At 36.9% G+C, this 24,463-nt stretch overlaps 4 protein-coding genes across 11 annotated transcripts; 2 read left to right on the plus strand and 2 right to left on the minus strand.

The window, feature by feature from the left end:
* On the minus strand, positions 95–2,336 carry LOC109834751. Its single transcript, XM_020402772.1, has 2 exons — positions 2,032–2,336; positions 95–392 (listed from the first exon to the last, which is right to left on the minus strand). Exons 1-2 carry the CDS (start codon positions 2,334–2,336, stop codon positions 95–97), a joined length of 603 nt encoding a protein of 200 aa, XP_020258361.1.
* Positions 10,619–22,760, minus strand: LOC109833306 (pentatricopeptide repeat-containing protein At3g26782, mitochondrial-like). 5 transcript variants are annotated; one of them, XR_002245190.1, is made up of 4 exons: positions 20,651–22,760; positions 15,517–15,592; positions 14,416–14,466; positions 10,619–10,830 (listed from the first exon to the last, which is right to left on the minus strand). XR_002245190.1 is itself a non-coding variant. In XM_020400922.1 (2 exons), exon 1 carries the CDS (start codon positions 22,731–22,733, stop codon positions 20,661–20,663), a length of 2,073 nt encoding a protein of 690 aa, XP_020256511.1. In that variant the 5' UTR covers positions 22,734–22,760; the 3' UTR covers positions 14,510–15,592; positions 20,651–20,660. The 5 variants fall into 5 exon arrangements, 2 of the variants coding, with proteins under 2 accessions (XP_020256511.1, XP_020256512.1); XR_002245189.1 differs by lacking the exon at positions 10,619–10,830 and having other exon boundaries at positions 14,406–14,466; XR_002245191.1 differs by lacking the exons at positions 10,619–10,830; positions 14,416–14,466 and adding an exon at positions 14,511–15,427.
* Positions 15,785–20,655, plus strand: LOC109833308 (beta-amylase-like). 4 transcript variants are annotated; one of them, XM_020400926.1, is made up of 9 exons: positions 15,785–16,088; positions 16,340–16,408; positions 16,497–16,895; positions 17,708–17,872; positions 18,387–18,650; positions 18,724–18,933; positions 19,257–19,496; positions 19,777–19,878; positions 19,971–20,655. In XM_020400926.1, exons 1-9 carry the CDS (start codon positions 15,888–15,890, stop codon positions 20,031–20,033), a joined length of 1,713 nt encoding a protein of 570 aa, XP_020256515.1. In that variant the 5' UTR covers positions 15,785–15,887; the 3' UTR covers positions 20,034–20,655. The 4 variants fall into 4 exon arrangements, with proteins under 4 accessions (XP_020256515.1, XP_020256514.1, XP_020256513.1 ...); XM_020400924.1 differs by having other exon boundaries at positions 15,786–16,088; positions 19,777–20,655; XM_020400927.1 differs by having other exon boundaries at positions 16,060–16,088; positions 16,359–16,408; positions 19,777–20,655.
* On the plus strand, positions 23,308–24,355 carry LOC109832136 (photosynthetic NDH subunit of lumenal location 3, chloroplastic). The gene is made up of 3 exons (XM_020399573.1): positions 23,308–23,717; positions 23,809–24,095; positions 24,183–24,355. The coding sequence occupies exons 1-3, from the start codon at positions 23,450–23,452 to the stop codon at positions 24,279–24,281; spliced, it is 654 nt and encodes a 217-aa protein (XP_020255162.1). The 5' UTR covers positions 23,308–23,449; the 3' UTR covers positions 24,282–24,355.

The following is a 24,463-nucleotide window of genomic DNA, read 5'->3' on the forward strand; positions in this document are numbered from 1 at the left end:
TAGCTCAAATGAAGACGATCGATTTTGCTGTTGGATTTTTTGAACTACACGAGACTACTAGTCTCGTGTAGTAGTCTCGTGTAGTTAGGACATGCTAATCCACGATTAGCCATGCCAAACCAAGTAGTCTCGTACATTTCATGCGAAAGGGCCCAAGTCTCTGCTTAAAACTCGGGACTGCTAAAAACTCGAGACTAGCAGTCCCGAGTTTTAAGCAGAGACTTCGGTTGTTTTCCAGGAAATGGACGGGACTAGTAGTTCCATCCATTTCCTGGGCACAAAATCTAAATGCAGTCTCGTGCATTTCCTGTGCACTACATTGTGCACGTTCTTTTGCAAGGTCCATGTTAATTTCCTGTAAAAACATTGCAACCATATTCATTTTGTATTTCCTGTACAAATCTAAAAAGCAACTCATATTGATACATATCGTAATAAATCAAACAAATTCCCACCACAAATCACACCACAAACATTTACAAATCCAAAAATCATCTCACATCGATATAAAGACATAATATACTCATTCTCATCACACGACATAAATAACATATCAAAATAGGTTCGTTATCCGGTTGTGTTTGTGGTTGTGATGGTCCAGCTTCACTGTCAACATGTTGGGAAGGTCCAGCTTCATTGTTGTTTCTACGTCGTCCTTGGCTTTGTCATGGTTGACGTGTGTATACAATATCGAGATTGTCCTGTTGTATGACCTCTCGTCCATCATGAAGATATTCGTGAGCTCGTCTTAAGGCTTGGTGAAGCCTTCGCACTATCGACTGATATATCGATAGATGTTGCTATGCTTCGGGATATGTACCCGCGAGAGATAATTCAAAAAATCCAAAATAGTAAAATTACTTTAAAATTCAAATTACAAAAATCTAAATTTGAAATTTAATTCTATATTATCTGTTCGAGCAAATTCTATGTCATGATTTGCAATGGTTTGAACATCATTTATTGCTGCTACCTTCAATTATTCCAAAAACACATATTAGCAATATTGAGGAATACCAATAAAAATGGACGTTAAATCAAAATCTGAAAATACTTACTAACTCTCTCTCATCCATACCCCGGGGCACGTATCCTTTTTGCAAATCAATCGGTGTTGTGGGTGCATGGATTATCCATCTTCGGGTTATCCCCCAATACCAAGTATAGTAATCCGATTCCTGGGGAGTTAGCTCAATTTCCTCAACAATATTAAAATGACTGTCATTCCATCTGTGTATATAATCCCTATGCTCAGTTGTCCAGTCCTTTTGATGGCCTCCTTTCTTTGCCTTCCTCTCTATTTTTTCAACAAATCATGGAACATGTTGTGCAAGACCAAATTGTCGAAGCACGCGGTCTGGCACATGCATCTCTTCTATCTCAAAACATATAAGAGGAACTCTGGCTCTCCATGTAGCTGGGTTTTCTGTGCATACCGATGGTAGGCGATTGAGAACCTGAGTGTAGGGCTCTCATTCCATCTACAAAATAATTTACATATTTTTTGCATATCATTAAAACTAAAAGACATATAAAAGAAAAGGCTCATTTTTATAGAAAATATACCTGAAAAACCTTCATACGGTCAAGCTCATTTCGGTAAAAATCTAATTGTCTAGCTGGGGTCTTATCGTAACATTTTTGTATATTCCATCTATGTTGTTTTCAAAATTTAATATCGACAACAATAACTACAATTATATTTGCAACATTAAAAAATGGATATATGCATCCCAGTGGAATTTGTCCATCTAATTGTATATGCACCCACAGTCTCGGCTTCAAATGAAGTTTCTCCCATCCTCATACTTGCAGTAAGTTTAGACACCCTTTAAAGTCATTGTTTTGTATGAATGCCACATTGGAAATCTATCCGTATAGGTACACCAAAACAGCACGGTCCCACGATAACGCACCACATGCGTCCAAGTCCTCGAGGAGTGGTAATCCCATAGTATATTCACAATATTTTCAATTTATTAAAAGAAGTTAATTCAATGAAATACATATTCAAAATACAAATACACATACCTCTCATGCACTTTATCTTTACTCGAATCTGGAAATAATATTAAACCGATCATGTGCATAATATATGCATGTGCATGTTGCTCAATCAATATATGTGGCGCATCAATAGGCAATGACTCTGAGAAGGTCTCTTTCAACCACTTCAATCTAATATTCCCTTTAGGCATTGACTCTGGAGCTACACCTAACAACCGCTCACATTTGGTCCGCCATACAGCTTTATCACTACCAGTAATATAAGGACCATCTACGCGAAGACCGAGTATGATAGATACATCTTGTAGAGTAATGGTCGACTCTCCCATTCGGAAATGGAAAGTATTAGTCTCCAGTCTCCATCTATCTATCAAAACGGTGAGTATGAGCCAATCTAGCTTCATCCAACGGAGCTTTGAACATGCCAAGAAGCCGGCCCGTCCTATAGCTGTAATGATACGCTCATCCTCTCATCGCCAACGGCTATGGCCGAGGCTATGATCAACCATGACGATATTTGGGCCTCTCTGTAGAGTAAGGAAATAAAGTATAAGAATGCAATATTGTAATAATAACAATACACAATACTAATAATATGTATTGAGCAACTTAATTACCTCTTTAAATGATATAATATCTGAACGGTGTCAAGGCTGGTCATATAAGACCTCATCACTAACCGGCCCGGGTAGCATGATGTAGATACATGCACATACAATTATTACACATATTAATAGCACTATATACTAATTACATTCCTTTATTAACATATATTAAAATTTGAACACTCAATTATTACCAATTAATTACTATCTATTGGGTCTAGATGGACAACGAGGTCGAGTATGTCCCAGTTGTTTGCAAAAACTATATTTTTTATACTTGACAACTCCTTCTCATCCTTGATCTATGGTTCCCCTAATTCGCACAAATCACGGTTGACCTGCTTATCTCTTGTATTGAGGTGGAATTAGACGTGGTCCATTATATTCGGGCCAATACCGACTATCATCGGGAGGATGAAAACTCTCACTATATGTCTTTTGGTAGTGAATTGCTGAATACCACAACGAATAATACCGATTATAGGGAATTCTAGCGTCTTCGGGTTGATTGGAAGAAGCCGCAAGAACATGTGCACAAGGCATTTTTTAGAGTTGTGGTATGTTACAAGTACAAGTACAATCAACATCAAATAGTTTAAAAGTGTAGATACCGTCACAATCATGTACCTTCCATTAGTTGTCATTGAATACTGTAATTTAACATAATCTTGCTACCTCAATTCTTTTATGCAAAATAGACTCATTTTTCGGTGTGTAACGTGTTGTCTAGTCTACGCCATCATCACGCCTTTTGTTGAAGTATGCATTTAGCCTATAGAACGTTCTCGTAACCAAGTATTGTATTGGCATAGCTCGTGCTCCTTTAAGTACACCGTTAAAGCTCTCGGAGTAACTAGTTATCATCATACAAAACCGCACACCACCATCCTTACATAATGCTCATTGATGCTTGAATTGAGGCTTCAAGTTATTTTCAATCCAGTTATGTGCATCTAATGACAAAGACTTGATTTTCTCCCTATAATGTTCATACACTAATGTATCAGTTGCACACCCATCTTTCCACAAAAGAGTTTGCAAATTAATCTCATCGTGCTTTTTCTTGAAATTATCTCTTATATGTCTTAAACAATATCCATGGTGATATTGTGCACCATAACCCTCATGCAACGCTCTTATAATTCCTTTCATCCTGTCTGAGATAAAAGTAATTATTCTTGGCGTACAGATACTTAGAATTAACTTATATATAAGTTCAAAGAACCACTTCCAACTAGAACAATCCTCTACCTCCACGACTGCAAATGCTAAAAGAAATAAATCGTCATTTGCATTTACACCGGTCGTCATAAGAAGCACGCATTTATACTTGTCATATAAATGTGTGCCATCAATGCTCAATAACGGACGATAAAAAATGAAACCCTTAATAGTAGGACCAAATGCCCAAAATACTCGAGTGAACCTCTCTATCCACGGTACGATCTCTTTGGAGATTATTTCATATTCAGTATCCGGATTATTTCGCTTGATATCTTCAAGATATTTTATAAGTAATTCATAAGAAATTTTCCCAATCTCTAAATATTTTATACAACACTTTCCTCCTTTCATCATATGTCTTATATTTAGATATATTAATGCCCCGCATATCATATACCCTTTGAAATATTTGACCTGCATTTAGATCAAGTTCAGCTCTCACTTTAGGCATAATTAACTTACATATATAAGAGGAAGATACAGAGTAATGATCGACATCCACCGACGGATTGCAATATGTATGAAGTCTGCAATATCTAGATATTATAATTTTACCATTTGATGATTTTATCACAGCTGCATTTAGAAACCAAGGACATTTCGTGTTTCTCTCATCCTGCTCACTTGCATACTCTACTTCAATCTTCTCATTAAATTAATATTTTACTTGGTACTTTGTTACATTAGTTTTTACCGGCTTGAATTTGACCCGATTCTTGATGGACCATTATCAGATTGCAAAGATCAATGCCTCCTTGCTCTCGAATAGATACTCTTTTTTAAAAGTAAAGTCCTCAGGCCGTTGAAAATTTGGACCAACATCAACAAATTCAGGTTGTAAAGTATTTATCCAATCCTCATTATAAAACTAGTCGGGCAACATATCTTCAGCTTCCACATAATCATTGTTAACATAAAATTATTCCATCCAACAGGAGTCATCATCGATTCTAGTAGCCACATGCATGCTATCAATTTGCACGCCATCTTCTTCAACATCTTCTGAGTCATCATTTGCTTCTTCTTCTATAAATTGATATGGCCGGTAAGTCACCAGTAACGTGGCCCGAAGCGTTGTTAAATATAGTACTTGATGCACCCACCAAGAGAATGTCTGCTTAAATGTTATAGTTGAGACCATGACTCTTGACTTGGAGATGTCATAAAACCACTCCATTCATTGTCTAAGTCAAGTATACGGGAGAACTCTCCTTGAGGTCGCGAAACTTGGGCAAATTTGAGAATTGAATACTTCTCAATGAACAACTCAATTGGCACTTGCTTATTGACTAATTGTGTCATGTCATTCAACTCTTCACCGTCGGTGATCTCCATGACAATTGTTCTATTCTCATTTATCGGACAGTTGAAGAACACCTTAGTTGCATATTCTTCTTTATTGATTTTAGTAACTCTGTGTATTTTCTTCATCATTCCATCAAAATTACACGACTTAGGTAGCATAAACATTTTCCTAGAACCTCCCTCATACATAAGCATATTATTCATTCCGACACTGAGGCTCCCATTGAAGAAGCAAATAACGGGTATAGAGTTCGCCATCGAAACTAAAAATCAACAGTCCATCATATGCAATTAATCTATTATAACTATTTAAAAATCTCAATTGAAAATCAAATTTAAAACCTTAATCTCAATTGAAAAGCAAATAATGGTTAAACCCTAATTCCCAAATCACATTATTCATCATATTTCACAAAATAAAAACTAAAAAATTTCATATCCAAAATCATAAACACTAGTCAATCCATGTCATTCATCAAAATTCTCACAAAAAAATTACAATTCACACCACAAATTTCATATCCTAATTATAATTAAACCCTAAATCAAAAAACATATTATTCATATCAAAATTTATCCCTAGCCTGATACATCCATATCAATAATCAAATTCACAAGAAAATAGTGAAATTTTTTACCTTGATTGGAGTTTGATGTGATCAGAGACGGTTGTGGTCGCGAGCGTGGACGGAGGCGCCTGTCGTCGCGAGCGCGGTCGGAGGCTGGGGTTGAGAGCGCGATCAGAGGTTGGGGTGAGCGTGATCGGAGGCTGGGACGAGCGTGGTTGGCGGGATCGCGAGATCTGTTGTGGGGAGTCGTGAGATCTAATTGAGGTAAGGAAAAAGGGGAGGGGAGGGTCGCGGGGGCTGAAGCACTTATATATACCAAAAGGACGGGACTAGTAGTCCCGTCTATTTGGTTTGTCATGGCTAATTGTGGATTAGCATGCCCTAACTACACCGGACTAGTAGTCCCGTGTAGTTCAAAAAACCCCGACAACAAAATCGACCGTCTTCATTTGAGCAGGGATAAAAAGGGTCGATTTTGCCGATTTTTTGGGAGAATGTCGATTTTGCTCATTAATTTCTCCAAAGGGTTGTTTTAAAAAAATTCCAATTATTAGGAGCTAGAAAACATGTAATCAGGAATAATTAATTTTCCCTCTTAAAAAGAATTTAATTAATCAATGATTGGATAAGCAAACTTAATTATTAACAGTTTACAATGTGATTTTCTGAAGATGGAAAGTAAATTAAGAAGTTAAGTTTGATTTATATAATGTGAAAGGGAATTTTAATTAAATATTTGGATGTATAATATCATGTTTATATTATACAAAGGAAATAATGGTCTATGGTCTCTAGAATCTTGTTGATCCAAAAAAAGTTGTTTTTGTATTTTGCTAGTAATCCGCCACATGCAATGCGTGCATGATACGATATGACACACATTTGTGCATAAAAATTTTTTGTCAACACCTTAATAATCTTTATCAACACATGTAAAAATAATAGTTATAAAAGAGAGTTCAATTGCAATAGAGGAGAACTTTGGAAAGGATCTGTTATTTTGAAAACTTGGGGATAATAATGAAATAATTGATGGCTTGTTAGTTACTAAATAGTAGGAATAGTTATGAATTAGATTGTTGTTTTTACCCCTCTTCCAAACTTATTCCTCTACTAAGTTCTATATTATTTTTGTTAAGAAAAAGGTCTATATCATTAACAGTTGTGTACATAGCCGTAGGACACCAAAAAAAAGCATTTTTTAAATAATAGTAGTACATTCTCTTATTTGTATTTAAGTACACAATTTATTAGAGAAGAAACGAGATGGAAGACGAAATAGAATAAAAATAAGGACTAAGATGTCTTTGAACTAGGATGGCGTTTGTGTTTTGGTTCGATCATTGTCTCATTTTTTTCTCTTTTTTTATTTTGTATATAATAGAGGATACTTCGGACGTCATTGCAATAATTAAACACAAGAATATGATTTTTCAGATGCTAGTATAGTTGTTCAACCGTCAGCAATAACAAAGCATTTTCTCATTATCCACTTTGCTTTAATTAAGATTCATATTTTCCTTTTTTTTTAAATATACAAATTCATAGCGTTAATTAATATTGTTCAAGCAACCTAACCATATGGCTCTGCGATTCATATAATAAAGCAGACCATTAATATACCAAAATGGATATCTATCATACATCACTTTATTCGAACTTGGTTGATATCCAAAGTTGCTAACACAAGGTAAATATTCTTCTTGCATGACAATAAAAAATTGCATATGGGCAGTAATTGTAAAATTATCTTCTTTTAAGAGAATATTCAGCTATGAACTATGTCATAGGAGAGTGCTGATCAATATCGCACCGATCATCATGAATATTAAATTTGAGGACCTTCAGCTTTGTTATAGTTCCACAGCAGAATGCCAAAATGGGTTACACTATCCGCTTTATAGAAGACAACAAGTTGCACTGTGTTTTCTAAAGAATAATAGTACATTAATATTAGATTAATTGAACATAAATGGGCCCTTCTCTATAAGTAATCACAAATTAGAAGAAAAAACAAATAAAATTCCGTCATCTAATAACTAACAATATTGAAAGCAAAGTACCTGCAATAATTTTAAATCCTGAAAAATTACAGTACCTTCAGGAAATGTAAATTTGGCTACTCTTGACTTGATTACAAACATCCATGCAAATTTCACAAATAGCTACAAACCAGTAAAAAAAATTTCCACATCAGATGTCACACATTAGATCTCCATTTCTCCGTTAGCACGCAAATTGATCCAACAGCTTACCTACAGTCTACTAGTTGATCAAAGACCAACAAGAGGAAATGATTTACATGTTGACACCTGAATAGACACATTGCTGCACTTTTATAGACACCTGGTCCCGTGATGTCATGCAACCAGCAATAACTACCTAAACAATAAATTGATATGTGATAATATTGCTCTTTTTATTGCATGTAATAAAATGACTGCTCATACTGTATGTGATATCATTACTCTCTCTTGCGCCATAGTACAACTTTAAGAAACATTAAAAAGAAAAAGAAACACTCTAAAACCTCAGCAGTTTTATTATGTTATGGTTTCCCCCCTTTTCCCCTTTATTCCCCTCCCATTGATACCTTAACAATTAAAACTAAATCATCTCTTTTAAACCTTCTAAGAGCATCTCCAACCCAAAAACCCAAAATGGTGTAATTTATACACCAAGTTAGTGTAGTTTTTACACCAAATCACTATTCCATCTCCAATCATTACACCAAATTTTACACCAAAAAGAATATTCATTTTATTTACAAACTATAAAATGGGATATAATTGGAATATTTGATTTGTTATAACAAACTATAAGGGTAAACTTGGGAAAAACCAAAATCTCTATATCTACAGTGCTGCGCCAAATCTGGCGCAACACTGTAGCACCTCATCAAAATGGCGCTGAATTTGCAGTCCGGTTGGAGGAAGATTTGACGCAGTTTTTGCTCCATTTTGGATTTTTGAAGTTGAGTTGGAGATGCTCTAAGGGGAATACATGTTATTGTTGCCAACAGAACAAGCGCAGCGCGTTAACTCCTCGAAGTTAGAGTAAAAATAGCTTAGAAGGATTGAAGGAAGGGTAAGTGGCAGGACTAGAATTTTGTCCAAATGGTGTCCCCGTATAATTTATTATGAATTTGGATCTTTTTCACTACAAAAAAAGTAATGGAAAAACCACTACTTTTAATCTCAATCGTTGATTACTTAGTATGCGGTTATGATACAATCTAAATCTAATACTCATCATACCCCCGTATATTGCACCATTTTCTAATTTGCACTCAAAGAAAAAATTACAACCACCAACTAGATAATCAATGGTTGTGATTATGTAATGATCCCTCAACTATTTTTTAGATAGTGGAGATGATCCAAATCCATTTATTATATATGGTTATATTTGAAATCTATATTGATAATTTTACAAGTTATTCTTCCCAATTGTGTCCTACTCTATTATTAGTAGTGTCCTAAACGATAAATACAAATAAAAAATACATATAATGTACGAAATTCAATAGCGTCACGTGATACCACTACCACTGAACTGCTATATATGTAGCACTGCGTAACGTAAATCAGCTGCTCCATGTGCTTTTTCTAGCCGGACATCTATTTTGTACTCACTTGCCTGTTTGCGTTTACTCTCTTTTGTTTAAACCAAACATTAATCCATGTTCTCTTAAAGGATCAGAACATTATTCCTAAAAGAAAAAGGAAGGGGGGGGGGGGGGGGGGGGGGCTAAATAGGCACTTATATACCTAATTATTTCAGCTAACTTACACTTATATATATATATTATATATATATATAGAGAGAGAGAGAGGAGAGAGAGAGAAAGAGAGAGATGGAAACTTGATACCAAGTTCTTGCATTGAACTTGGTAGAAAGGTGGCCAAATCAGCCCCCTACATCACAATTTTTCTCCATATCTTCTATATATATATATATATATATATATATATATATATATAGTCGTATATATATTTCACTTGTATTTGGTAGCAAGAAAACACCCTAAAGTTTTTTAAAATTTATACTTACATACCCCCACTTATTTTTTTGGCATTTATACACCCTAAAGTTATTAAAACTTGCACTTAAATACCCTCAAGTTTTTAACTGTAGCACTTAAATACCCTAATATTTTTAAAACTTACAGTTAAATACTTCCAAATTTGCAAAACTAAAGGTATTTATGTGAGTTTTAAAAACTTTCAGTTATTCAAATGCTAGTTGTAAAAACTTTAGGGTATTTAAGTGCCGTCAAAATAATCAAGGGTATATAAATATAAGTTTAAAAAACTTTAGAATATTTCTTTACTATCAAATACAAATTGGGGTATACAAGTGAATATTAGGTAAAAAAAATAGGGTATATAAGTGCTATTTAGCCAAAATAATAATAATAAATTCAGAGCATGTTCAGTTTGACCATTTAAGTACCAATTTATCCCTGGTACCTACTCTCACTCTCTCATGCAGCAAGTAAATCTGTAACCACGCAAATGATAGTATGGTAAAATTCATAGCAAACTGTAACCGAAGCAGTTTCCTCTCAAACCAGAACATACATTAACAGGAAAAAAAAAAGGAGAGGACATGAAAATGTCTGCAAAAAAAAAACTAAAAAGTTACTAGGAAGAGATTGGGCCGAGACCAGCAGAGACTGGGCTAGGTGGGCTCATAAGCGGCGGTGCTGACGTGGCAGTGGCGGGGATGGGCCGTGAAGACGTGGGCCTTCCATTGCTGTTGTCGCCCTCGTGCGGCCCATCGTCGTGCATCGTCGTGGTGGCGGAGGACCCCAAAGCCGATGATGAGTCCGGTCACCGCCAGGAGGGAGACCACAAATAAGAAGATCTTGGTTGCTTTCCCAACATAACAAAACATTTCTCTCTCCAGAGTTGCTCTGAACTTCTCTCTGTGAAATTCTCTCTCTCTCTCTCTCCCTCTCTCTCTCTAGAATTCTCTCTCTGGGGATCTTCAGAGGGTGACTGTGGTTTTTGAGGTCACGTGAACGCACGTGATGTAAAGGTGAATATAAAGGGCGTTGGCGACAATGACTGTCGGGGGTTGGTGACGGTTCGGGTACGGTAATTCCATGCCTGACCCTGTAAACTTCCGTTACCTTCTGTTAAAAAATAGGGAAAAATGTGTTGGGCCCCAAAAACAGAAACTTCATGTGCTGCAGCCCCTCCTAGTTTCTCCCATGTGGTTCAGCCCCTTGAAGTGTGACATTTTGTGCTGCAGCCCCTTTTCAACAATTATTACATGCCAACTAAGCTAAAATTCCTAAAATATCCTTATCCCCTCTCCTCAATCCCTCAGACCCAGCACTCATCTTCTCTCTCTCTCCTCTCTCTTCTTCTCTCTCTCTCCTCTCTCTCTAAAACCAATGGCTTTCTCAAGCTCGTCGTCCTGGCCCTTGCCCTCCTCGCCGTCGTCGCCTCCGCCCAGGCCCCAAGGCTCCCCTCGAGTTGGCCGCCGCCTCCCCTTCCCTCCTCCGCCCGTCCTCGTCGCCGTAGATCGTCGCCGCTCCCCGCCTCGCCCTCGACTACGCCCACGGCGTGTTAATTCTAACCATGCTGCTGCTGCTGCTTCAATGTTATCATCGGCCGAATATGAAAAGAAAACCATGAGGACACAATAGATATCTAAAATTACTATCGAAAAATTAACTGAGTATTCTTCTGGAGGACAGCGGAATTCTTTCCTTAGTGACCATTGATTGAGAAAGTTAAGCTTTGTTTTTATATGATATGATCCGAGGGAATGGAATTGAGATCACTAGAGTCTGTGTGAAGCATGAATATCATGTCCGAGGATTAGTAAGTTGCACGCCACAACTGGCAAGCTGCCATTGTTCAAAGGGTATGCCCCTGCCGTTTCAACTATCCTTTGTATAATGTGGCTCCCTTCTTTTTTTTTTCTGTCCCTGCTGCATTGAATTACCACTATGGCAGCAATATAAGTCGATCAATATGTATGCTGTATGCACATATTACACAAAATGATTTGCACTAGAGATAAGGCTGAAGTTGCTGGGCAAGTTCAGTTAAATCTTCAAGGCTATCCAAAAATGTAGTGTGTTAGTTCTAATCTACACAGTGTTAGTTCTATTCTGTAGCGTGTTAGTTCTAATCTATACAGTGTTAGTTCTATTCTGTAGCGTGTTAGTTCTAATCTGCACAGTGTTAGTTCTATTCTATACCATGTTAGTTCTAATTTATACCACGTTAGTTCTATTTTATACCGCGTTAGTTCTAATTTATACCAAGTTAGTTCTAATTTATACCACGTTAGTTCTATTTTATACCGCGTTAGTTCTAATTTTAACCATATTAGTTCTAATTTATAACAAGTTAGTTCTAATTTATAACAAATTAGTTCTAATTTTAACCACGTTAATTCTAATTTATACCACGTTAGTTCTAATTTATACCAAGTTAGTTCTAATTTATACAATGTTAGTTCTAATTTATACCAAGTTAGTTCTATTTTGTACCACGTTAGTTCTAATATTAACCATATTAGTTCTAATTTATAACAAGTTAGTTCTAATTTTAACCACGCTAATTCTAATTTATACCACGTTAGTTCTAATTTATACCAAGTTAGTTCTAATTTATACAATGTTAGTTCTATTTTATACCAAGTTAGTTCTAATTTTATACGTTAATTCTGAATTCATACCACAAATGCTCTCATTCTCTACCCACTGATTTTTTTGTCTTTCATGTTCCATGATCACATACTAATTTGGATTTAGCATTTTTATTTTATATGCTTTTCAGAATTAGTGCAACATTATACCAAAAACCGACGCCCAAATCCTGCTGTATCACGGTTGTTCCTCTCTTTGCTCCTTGCAAATCCTTGTTGTGTTGTTAACGACGTCGACACGATCACTGAAATCACCATATTCTTTCGATAATTAATTCACTAATCAATGCATAATGCGTATTTGGGAGTTTGCAACATCTGCAGAAAGCTTTCTTGTGCAATTTGGGAGTTTGCAACATATGCAAAATTAGAACTAACTTGGTATAAAATAGAACTAACATTATATAAATTAGAACTAACTTGGTATAAATTAGAACTAACGTGGTATAAATTAGAATTAACGTGGTTAAAATTAGAACTAATTTGTTATAAATTAGAACTAACTTGTTATAAATTAGAACTAATATGGTTAAAATTAGAACTAACATGGTATAAAATAGAACTAACTTGGTATAAATTAGAACTAACGCAGTATAAAATAGAACTAACGTGGTATAAATTAGAACTAACTTGGTATAAATTAGAACTAATGTGGTATAAAATAGAACTAACGTGGTATAAATTAGAACTAACGCGGTATAAAATAGAACTAACGTGGTATAAATTAGAACTAACATGGTATAAAATAGAACTAATACTGTGCAGATTAGAACTAACACGCTACAGAATAGAACTAACACTGTGTAGATTAGAACTAACACGCTACAGAATAGAACTAATACGCTACAGAATAGAACTAACACTGTGTAGATTAGAACTAACACGCTACATAATAGAACTAACACTGTGTAGATTAGAACTAACACGCTACAGAGTTAGTTCTATTTTATACCACGTTAGTTCTATTTTATATCAAGTTAGTTCTATTTTATACTAAGTTAGTTTTATGTTATAACAAGTTAGTTCTAATTTTAACCCCATTAGCTCTAATTTTAACCACTCTCCATGCGCCTCTCTCATTTGGGTACCGTGGGCTCCAACCAAATGCTTCAACAGATTGTTACTTTGCTTTGAAAGCATGGAATGCACAAAACGCAGGAGCTGCTGCGGTCCTAGTTGCTAACAGTATCGACGAACCTCTACTAACCATGGACACCCCTGAAGAAAGCAAAGATGAAGGCTACATTGAAAAAATCATCATTCCATCAGCTCTAGTCAACCAAGCTTTTGGTGAAGCCCTCAAAAAAGCCATAGAAAAGGTAACTGAAGAAGTTATAGTCAAATTAGACTGGAGAGAATCAATGCCTCACCCTGATGAAATAGTGGAATACGAGTTTTGGACCAACAGTAATGATGAATGTGGTATTCGATGCGATGAACAAATGAACTTTGTTAAAAACTTTAAAGGTCATGCTCAAGTTCTTGAAAAAACCGGTTTCACTCAGTTCACTCCTCATTATGGCAGTTTATTTTATTGTTGCTGGAATCTATGCATTTTATTTTCTGACTTGTATGGATTAGTAGTCGAGGGCGAGGCGGGGATCGGCGACGATCTACGGCGACGAGGACGGGCGGAGGAGGGGAGGGGAGGCGGCGGCCAACTCGAGGGGAGCCTTGGGGCCTGGGCGGAGGCGAGGAGGGCGAGGGCCAGGACGACGAGCTTGAGAAAGCCATTGGTTTTAGAGAGAGAGGAGAGAGAGAGAAGAAGAGAGAGAGAAGAAGATGAGTGCTGGGTCTGAGGGATTGAGGAGAGAGGATAAGAATATTTTAGGGATTTTAACTTAGTTGGCATGTAATAATTGTTGAAAAGGGGCTGCAGCACAAAATGTCACACTTCAAGGGGCTGAACCACATTGGGGAAACTAGGAGGGGCTGCAGCACATGAAGTTTCTGTTTTTGGGGCCCCAACACATTTTTCCCTAAAAAATATAAGTCACTTTCTGCAAATATTGTTTGCAATCAATTGACTGTACCGTGATTTTATTTTGCAAAAGTTCATTTTACAGCTCCGGTTGCAAAAAGACCTGTATTTATAGCGAAATAAACAGTCACCTCTAAATAATAAATTTTCATTTACACTGTAATTGCAATTACATCTCATCTTAAAAGAGAGAGAACAATATCATGAAATTTGCTCACCAGAACTACAATTTTTAGAAAAATGCATGCCTGAGCTAACAGTATAAAATTAATCCAAAGAAGAAAAAAAATGGGATTCAGATTCCTTCCACTTCAATTGAAGATAAATTTTATCATAATTGTTGATAATTGTCATAGCTTGACTCATTAATAGACATCTCTTGTCAAGATTGACACAGTGAAAGATTTTTTATTTTTTTTTCAATCATGCCAGGGCTATTTCTTAGAAATTCTAATTCTACCAAAAATTATTAAAGGGCTAGAATTTCTTAAAAAGAGATAGTAGCGTCTATTCTATGAAGTTAAAGAAAGCATCCTTTGAAACACAGTAACCCGATCATATGCGGGTGTCGAGATACATAAAATATATTTGGGGGAGATCAGACTAATAAGGAAGGGGGGGCATATATGGAAGTTCGGGATAAAAGGACGAATTGGGTTGGAGGTCCTGACAGTTGTAAATGTCTACCTACCAAATAACTACACATCTGAATGACAGAGAGCCTAAATTCCTCATTTAACCTTCATGCTGAATGTTGGTCAAACTTCTACCATCAAACTGTGATTAAAAAGAGAAGTTCCTTTTTATATTAGTCCCTTACGTCGTTTAGTATTCTGTATTAGTCCCTCAAATCATATTGATATTAGCCTAAATTCTCCTTCAGTACGGCTGATAGAACTAAACTAAGCCCGTCCTAAAATTTTGAAAGATACACTAGGCCAAAAGGAAAAGGAAAAGGAAAAGATAACTTAGATCTCAGACTCAGTTTTTTCCCCCTCTCGTTAAAAGCCCTTAATCTACAGAATCCACATTGTCCTTGGAATAATGCCTTGATTCCTCTCATCCTAAATAAATTTAGCATTATCATAATTATAAACCATTATTGCAACTAATAATTCTTTCAAAATAGAAAACCAGTGGATGGATGTCTCACACAAAACAGATCGGTGGAAGAGAATGGCTTTTGATCCTCTGAAAGCCCCTGCCTCAGACTTCGTTTGTTCTTTTATCTATAGAGAGGAAGAAAAGAACCAACGTTAACATCAAAACTTTGTTCTCTTATGACAAAAACATATGAAATGTAACATCACATAAAAGACCAAGCAAAAAACAAGAAAAAGAATGAGAAAAAGAGAGAGAGAAAGATAAAAGAATAGAAGCATAAAGATCTAGCAAAGAAAGGAGTAATACCCGCCACCAATCTCATTCTTGCTGATAAAAATCATGAGAGAGAGAGAGAGAGAGAGGCTTATCTAACTGAGCAGGAATTACTTCCTTTCTGAAAGTTTCAAAAAGCAGCATCAAATGAAAATGGCAACAGTATCACACTTGAAGGTGGGCCTCAATGAATTGGCACTAAGAGGTTCAGTGCCAAGGCTTCACTTATGTAGGAGAAAAAGGCGGCAAAGGTTCGCACGGAAATCACTATTTTTAGGTTATTTGGAGAGGGTTGCAGCTCCTCAGATTGTCTCCTCTCAAGCTCCAGCAATGTCTCCACAAACTAAGGTGTCAATTACTGATACATTTGGACGCACCAATCATGCATGTTCTCCAAAAAATACTCAAGCAATATACTTTTCATGATATCAAGATAGCCAAATGAAAACAGTTATGAAGGAAACTCAGAAGCCTGATTTCTTAAAGAACTGTGAAAAAGTAAAAATTTTGGAAATTTCGCATAATGACTGCATGGAAATTTTATTTTGCTCTAGAAGGTGAAGGACTAATTAAGTTTGGTATGCCATGCAAATAATCAGGACCAAATGCCTCTTACAGAGAAGGAAAAAATGCTAGCAAACTATGTACCTGTGTACGTGATGCTCCCAGTTAAGTTTACATCCTCTCACTGTTATTGCAACCGATGTCTTTAAAATCCTTATTTCCTTCATAATTCTTAAAATTTTCTTCCTACAGTTAGGTGTGATCAATCAACAGAATAAAATCGAGCAGCCTGAAGAACTCAGAAAGCAACTAAAGCAACTGAGAGCAGCAGATGTGGATGGTGTGATGGTGGATGTATGGTGGGGCATCGTTGAAGGCAAAGGACCAAAGGAATATGATTGGAGTGGTTATAGAAGTTTATTTCAAATGGTCAAGGAAGAAGCTTTGAAGTTGCAGTGTATAATGTCTTTTCATCAGTGTGGTGGAAATATTGGGGATGTTGATAATATTCCGATACCAAAATGGATTCGTGAAATTGGGGAGATAAATCCAGATATATACTACACAAACAGAAGGCGTGTGAGGAATCCAGAGTGCCTAAGCATTGGAGTGGATAATCAGCCACTTTTCCATGGGCGCACAGCTGTGGAGGTATGGATACCCTTCTCATGTGGATATTTCTGTTTTTAATTACTACATTCATATTTCTATTTGTTGTTTTCCTCCTCTTTGATTTTCTATTCCTTTACTAGGATGATCTTAAGGGCATTATTGGATAATATTTCTTTTTTTGCTTCCATTTTCATGAAATCATCATAAAACAAAGTAATATCATCTGCTTGTAGATTTCATCTGTTGGATAAGAGTGTTTGTACGCTCTCTTTTCTGAATGGAGGGTATACTCCTCATAGAGAATCTCCTCTCATCATATGGTGCCAGTTCCCTCAAACTTGCAACCACCTCTTATCACGGTCAAGTGCTTTAAACTTGCGCATGTTTAACAAATGAGCAAAAGAGATAAACAAAATGGTTCAATATAATCACATCCAATCTCAGTGATGTGAAGAATAAATGAACAATAATAACATCACTAAGACAGGGAGATTGAATATAAATAACAGTGAATATCTTGAGTTAAGTCAACCTTATTTAAGAAAAAAAGTTCAAAATCATCAATAATTAAATTAAACATCATTATCGTCCAGCAAAAAAAGATACACAAAATAAAGCAACCACCGAAGCACATTTTACATAAAGAATATCATGACTGGGCAAGTTTGTTATACGTTATTAAGTGCTTTTATATCTATTGGGTCTCACCTCTTTTTCTCTCCTTTTTTATGGGAAAGAAAGGGCCCGTCAAAATGAAAGCCCCAGCCACATTTTCCGCTTATTTTGAATCTGGAGTAAATCAAATTATTATGCATTATTAAGTTTTATCCATGGTTATGATAATATTGCAGTTATACAGTGATTACATGAAGAGCTTCAGAGAGAACATGTCAGATTTTTTAGATGTCTGTCTTATAACAGATATAGAGGTGGGCCTTGGTCCTGCTGGAGAATTAAGGTACCCCTCCTATCCCCGCAACCAGGGATGGGTTTTCCCGGGCATGGGAGAATTCCAGGTAACACAACTTGACTTTTTATCCATCACAACAACATCATTCTCCTAATAAAAGCAAACCCTATCCAAATCTCATGATTTTATTGCCAAACAATTCCCCTGATGTTTCTTTGCTTTCATTTTATAACATGATTACCTATCACTCTATCAGTGAATTCCACCGATGGAAACTCGGATCTATAAATGTGTTAATTCTTAAGATGCTGACATCATAATTTTGCTTCAAGGGCAATTAAATGTCACAAATTCTGTCACAGGCTTTATTCTTGCTCCTGTTCGATTACTGTGAAGATTAGAATTTCTACTAATTCCAGTAACACTCTGTATCAGTTTTAAAAGAGAAATCTAACAATATTAAAAAGATAAACATGTTTTCTTTCATGCATAAACATGCCACGATGCCATCATGTCCAAAGGATAAAGGTTTTATACAAACCTTAAGCAGTTATAGAACTTAATGACAACTTTCAAACTGCAAGAGAAGACAGGAATAATGAATCTCAAATACCTTACAGTGTTACGACAAATACTTCCAAGCCGATTTCAAAGAGACAGCAACAAAGGCAGGGCACCATGAATGGGACTTGCCAAATGATGCAGGAGAGTACAATGACATGCCGAACTCCACCAAATTCTTTGGATTGAATGGCACATACCTTCAAGAAGAAGGCCAATTTTTTCTAACATGGTACTCCAACAAGTTAATAAAACACGGGAATCAGATACTTGAGACAGCTAACCAAGCTTTCCTGGGCTGCAATCTTAAGCTCGCAGCAAAAGTATGACAAATAAAAGGACAAACTAATATCCAAATTTTTAATGTTTAGTGATGTGTGATTTAGTCCATAATAGGTTTCGGGAATACACTGGTGGTATAGAGCTGATAGCCATGCTGCAGAGCTCACTGCAGGATACTACAACTTGAAGGTTCGAGATGGTTACAGACCCTTGGCAAGAATGCTATCAAGACACAATGCTATTCTTAACTTCACGTGTGTTGAGATGAGAAACTCTGAACACATTGAAGAAGCTAAGAGTGCACCTGAGGAACTTGTTCAACAGGTGAACATAGTTACTGCAATAGAAGTGAAAAGGGTTAATTGCAGATAGACCCCCTGCCTATCGCCAAATTGAACTTACTACACTTTAGTTCTATTGTGGAAGATAGATCCCCTGAAAGGGTTCTATTGTGGCAGATAGACCCCATAAGTGAAAATCTAGACCCCAGAAAAGAGATTAAAAGTTTTTCACGCAGGGGGCGTATCTGCAACAATTGAACTACAGGGGTAGTAGTTCAATTTGGTGATAGTACAGAGGGTCTATCTGCAATTAACCCTAGAAGTTAAAATGATGTAACAACAGAAGCACAAAGTTTTTCATGACAGGTGTTCAGTGCTGCTTGGAGGGAGGAAATAGAGGTGGCATGTGAGAATGCACTAAATCGGTATGACAGGAAAGCATATAATCAAATACTGAAGAGCGTGAGGCCCAATTTTGGCAATCAAAATGAATCTGTGAAGCATAGAGTTGCAGCAATGACTTATCTCCGCCTGTCAGATGAACTGTTGAGGAAAAAGAATTTCAGAATTTTCAAGATATTTGTAAGAAAAATGCATGCTGACCAGGTAAAGAGCCTTCATAAGTCTATTTGTCTGTTGTATCCGAGAGATGGAATTATCACAGTATTCCTGTGTGGCACTTGGCACAAATTTCTCTGTAGGACTTGTAAACTCTGGAACATCACTTTGCTGATTCCATTCATAGAATTTACAGCATTTATAGATGATAATGCATTGCAGTTGAGAACGCATCATGGAAAAAAACCTCAGTAGAGGTTTTAAGCTCAGAAATAAAGCACAAGCATTGACCGAATTTCTGTTTGACTGTTATCTGTTTTGTTTTCAGGATTACTGCCCAGATCCTGAGAAGTATTTCAATCCAATGAAACCCGTGGAAAGATCAAAACCAGAGATGTCACTTGAAAATATTCTAGAAGCAACAAAACCAATTGAGCCCTTTCCCTTTGATGCAGACAGGAACATGACTGTGGGTGGAGATTTGGATGATTTTGCTGATTTCATGCATGATTTTTTTGACAGGTTAGTATCTGTATTGAAGTAAACAGTCCTGTTATGCAAATCAAGCTAGCAAAGTGCTCGTAAATAAGAAATACTCGCACAAGAAAGCTTGACAGCTATTGGGGTCTCCAACAGTGGGGTGAAATAATCAGTCAAGTTTCAACTTTCAACCCCTTACCCTCGTAAAATAATGATAGTATACTAGAGTTCCAGAAGAACTTTCATAAAGGAAAGCCTGATCATCTCGTTAATGGTGTTTTTTATCTCTTCAACCAATGTTGTAATGAGGATTAGGAATGTGTATATGTTTCATTTCTTGCCATGGTCTGCGGGCCTATGTTCCCATTTAGAGAAGAAAAGGATCCTCCGTGAATTCTCATCAAATACAGCAGGACAAACACCAAAAATTTATGTTTGAATGTAGTGACTCTACATTAAGATAAACATTGTCATTACACTTAAGGATCTTGGTAATGTGTCCATATCGGTTAATTCTGTGCCAATTCTTGATGAAAGTATATTGACAAACCATCAATTAGATTCTCTGAAGCAATAAACAGGGTAACCATGACAACCTAAAACCCAAGTATTTGAGATGTAATATCCCCCATACACATTAAAGCTGCAAGAAGCCTATTATAAAATTTGAAGTAAATGAAATTAACTTAAAATCTTATTTCAGCAGAAAATTGGTTACTTGCCTCCACGCATTCACCAAAAGTCATGACAAGAACAAGAGCCATTGCTGAAGTGATGAAACCTATGAGCATCTCGCACAATAATTTCTCGACCGACGAGCTTAGATATAAGTTTGGTGACGTTGTGGCAATCACTACACACCCGTAGGTTCTTTGTGATTCTTATAGTCATCCCTGGGGAAGTGTTCAAGAGAGAAAAAGCTATGGCTAGTCTTTCACTATGATCCCATAACAAGTTTTCCTTCATATCCTCCTCAACTTCATACAACACTACACTGGAATCTGGTGTATACCCAGATTCCTTCAATTGTTGCCTCAATTCACTCAACTTAGCATATATGGACTGTGATTGTGGATGCGATTTATCGCCCACAAGAAATCTATGGATTGTCATATCTAATTCAACAAAACTGCATCCTGGTGGTTTTCTAAGACCATTGTATCTTGCAGCATCTCTCACTCTCCTCACAGCTCCCCACTTCTTCTCTTTAGCATAAATGTTTGAGAGGGCAACATAAATTCCAACACTTTTAGGTTTAAGCTCAAAAGCCTTATGAGCGGCAATTTCAGCTAGTTCAACATTATGATGGATTTGACAAGCAGAAAGAAGTGCAGCCCACACATCAATATTAGGTTCGACTGCCATATTCATGATCAACTTGTATGCTTCATCTAACTGGCCTATCCTTCCGAGGAGGTCAACCATACAAGCATAATGCTCAACACTAGGCTTTTTGAAATACTCAGTTGAAATTTGGTGAAAAATCTCTTTGCCTTCAAGGCTTAATCCCGAATGGCTACATGCAGATAAAACTGAGGTGAATGTAACTCTGTCTGGTGTTATTCCTTTTTCCTTCATTTCATTAAAGCATTCAACAGCCTCCTGTCCCTTGCCATGTAGACCATATCCTGAAATCATTGCACTCCAGGAAATGAGATTTTTAATGGGCATCTCATCAAAAACTTGACAAGAACAGGCTAAGCTCCCACACTTAGCATACATGTCTATAAGAGAAGTCCCAACTGTAACTCCTTTATCAAGTCCCTTCCTAATGAGATAAGCATGGAGACTCTTCCCAAATTGCAAGGCTGCTACTTTATCACAAGCTCCAAGTACCGCTACAAGGGTAACATTGTCAGGGACAAATCCATTATGGTTCATTCTATGAAATAAAGTTAAGCTTTCAATAGCATCGCCATGGCACGCTAAGCCTGAAATCATAGTATTCCACGAGACAGTGTCCTTATTATCCATCCTTTCGAACAATCGCTTTGAGCCCATCATAAAGTTAGATTTTATGTATACATCTATAAGAGAATTCATCAAAATTTTATTGAACTCCATACCACTACGAAGAATATAAGCATGAATCTCCTTGCCTTGCTTCAATGCACTCAAATTGGCACAAGCCGGCAATACTGCAACAAGGGTCAGCTGGTCCAGTCCCTCTTTGCCCTTGGCCACGACAGAAAAGACAGAAATCGCCTTTCCTGGATCACAGTTCCTCATATAACCCGAAATAATAGTGTTCCAAGAAGTCAAATCTCGTTCAGAAATTCTACCAAACACTTTACGAGCAACTCCCATCTCTCCAAACTTAGCATACATTGCGAGAAGAGAGTTGCCCACGTAAACATCTGGCTCATACCCACTAACAATAACATCACAATGGATCCTTTTACCGATCTGAACAAGCGAAAGATCACCACAAGCCATAAGAACAAATGGGTAACTGAAATTATCCCCATTATTGCCAGATCTCAACATGTCCCTATACATTGCTATTGAATCAAGAGAAAACCCATTACTAGCGTAGCCCCTTATCATAGAATTCCACAAGAAGGAGTTTTTGAACGCAATCCCATCGAAGAGAAGTCGAGCTTCAGCCATTCTTCCATTGCTAGCGTACATTGCGCAGAGTCTGGTGGCGAGATAAGCGTTGTTGATGAGAACGCCGGTGGAGATAACGTAGGCATGGAGCTGTTTCCCTTTTTGGTGGGATTTGAGGTTGGTGATGGATTGAACAAGATTGCCGCATTGGAGAGAGTTTAGAGTTGGCGGGAATTTGGGAGGTTTGAGAGGCATTCATGCAAGAGAGTTTTGAGGAGGTGAAAGTAAAGGAAAACTTTATTTGTTCGGGTTACCCACAATAGCCTCTGAAAAGTTTGAATTAGTCCCTCAACTTATTAAAATTTCTATCAGGTACTCTAAATTATTAAGTTATTTTGAAACTAATCCCTCAAATCATTGAAAATTCTATCAGGTCCTCCAGTGCTTAAGTTAGTTTGAAATTAGTCCCTCCATTCAAAGAGGATAATTAGCAACTAGAAGGACTAACTGAGGTACTAAGCGTAAATCTTATCAGAGAACATCGTGCATGCTATTGTGTGTTCTGAATCGCACAGTGGCCAGTTGAAATGCCAAATTATTTCCCAAGAAGTTTATACTTTACTTTACATCATTGTCCATTGCAGAGTAGTTAACAGTTAACAGTGAAGGATACATAATATTTAAAACTTACGTTCAGGATTAATAACTCTGTAATCAGTATTGTAGAATGCAATATACTTAAGTTTCAGAAAAAAAAAGAAAAAAAAAGAAAAAAAAAGAAGAAGACAACTTCTATAAATCTGAAGCTTGCCAAAACCACCCTCTAATCTCTCCATTCTAGCCTCTACGGATACAATTTGAATGGCCAAAAACCTCCAAAACACCTCAATTGGATAAGCACACAACACAACCATACACACAGTTGAGAAATCCACCATTCAATCTTACTCCCTCCCATTCCTCACCTATCAATGGCTACTCCACTCTCAAACCTCAATGCACCCACTCAACTCTTCTCTTCATCCCCGAAGTCAAAACCCAAATTCATCACCTCTGCCGCCAAAACCTCACAAATCCCTCAATTACCTCAAATTAACACACGAGCTACAAGCCGAAGAGCCACACTCAGCCTAGCCACTGTCGCCGCTATCTTCAATCAGCTACTCCCCCTTCACGCAGAGGAGGAGAACAATGGCTTCTGGCTCACTGGTCCATTACCAGTCCCAACAGTCACTAACAGTAAGTTAACACCCATCTTTAAAAACTTAGTTGCATCTGTTTGTTTTCGTGAAACCCATGAAAATATGAAGGGAAAAAAATCGTGTTTCAGAGATTGCAAATGAAGAATCAGGAACTCGATCATTTCTGAAGAAAGGTATATACATGGCAAATATTGGCGTGCGAGGGAGCATGCTCAGGCTGAAGCATTATGCATTTGATTTGTTAGCGTTGGGGGATTTAATAGGGCAAGATAACTGGAATTATCTAAAGAAGTATTTATGTCTTAAGTCTACTGTTATGTATTATGATTTCGATAAGGTTATCTCCGCTGCTCCTGCTGATCAGAAGCAGCCGCTTCTTCAGTTGGCTAATAGACTATTCGACAATGTAGAAAAGGTAAGGAAACATATTGACTTGGTTTTCTTTTGTACTTGAATGAATATCCCTGACTGGTATTTTTCCTTGTTATTCTTGAATTGATAGCTTGAGGATGCTGTGAAGCAGAAGAGCGATCCATTGACGAGATCATGCTACCACGACACTACAGTTGTTCTGCAAGAAGTAATGGCCAGAATGGCCTGATAATTACTTGTAATATTAGGCAGCATTATAATACCAAGAGCCATGGAATATACTTCCACTTCTTATTTTGTTTCTGGGTAGTGTCAGATTCTTGTTTAGTACAACTGGCTTACAAATCTAAGCTTAATGCATTGAACAAAAAGAGACTGTAACTCATGAACTATACGAACAGAAAGATAAAA

The sequence above is a fragment of the Asparagus officinalis genome, chromosome 3, assembly GCF_001876935.1.
Source record: "Asparagus officinalis chromosome 3, Aspof.V1, whole genome shotgun sequence".
Classification (NCBI taxonomy): Eukaryota; Viridiplantae; Streptophyta; class Magnoliopsida; order Asparagales; family Asparagaceae; genus Asparagus; species Asparagus officinalis.

Coding starts and splice junctions, on each gene's coding strand:
- LOC109833306 (XM_020400922.1), bottom strand. CDS start 22,733: ATGCCTCTCAAACCTCCCAAATTCCCGCCAACTCTAAACTCTCTCCAA.
- LOC109834751 (XM_020402772.1), bottom strand. CDS start 2,336: ATGGGAGAGTCGACCATTACTCTACAAGATGTATCTATCATACTCGGT. Junction 393..2,031: donor AAAGATAAAGTGCATGAGAG/GTATGTGTATTT, acceptor AGATTTGTACAG/GAAATACAAAATGAATATGG.
- LOC109832136 (XM_020399573.1), top strand. CDS start 23,450: ATGGCTACTCCACTCTCAAACCTCAATGCACCCACTCAACTCTTCTCT. Junction 23,718..23,808: donor AGTCCCAACAGTCACTAACA/GTAAGTTAACAC, acceptor ATCGTGTTTCAG/AGATTGCAAATGAAGAATCA. Junction 24,096..24,182: donor TATTCGACAATGTAGAAAAG/GTAAGGAAACAT, acceptor TTGAATTGATAG/CTTGAGGATGCTGTGAAGCA.
- LOC109833308 (XM_020400924.1), top strand. CDS start 15,888: ATGAAAATGGCAACAGTATCACACTTGAAGGTGGGCCTCAATGAATTG. Junction 16,409..16,496: donor CTGTGTACGTGATGCTCCCA/GTTAAGTTTACA, acceptor TTCTTCCTACAG/TTAGGTGTGATCAATCAACA. Junction 18,651..18,723: donor ATCTTAAGCTCGCAGCAAAA/GTATGACAAATA, acceptor AGTCCATAATAG/GTTTCGGGAATACACTGGTG.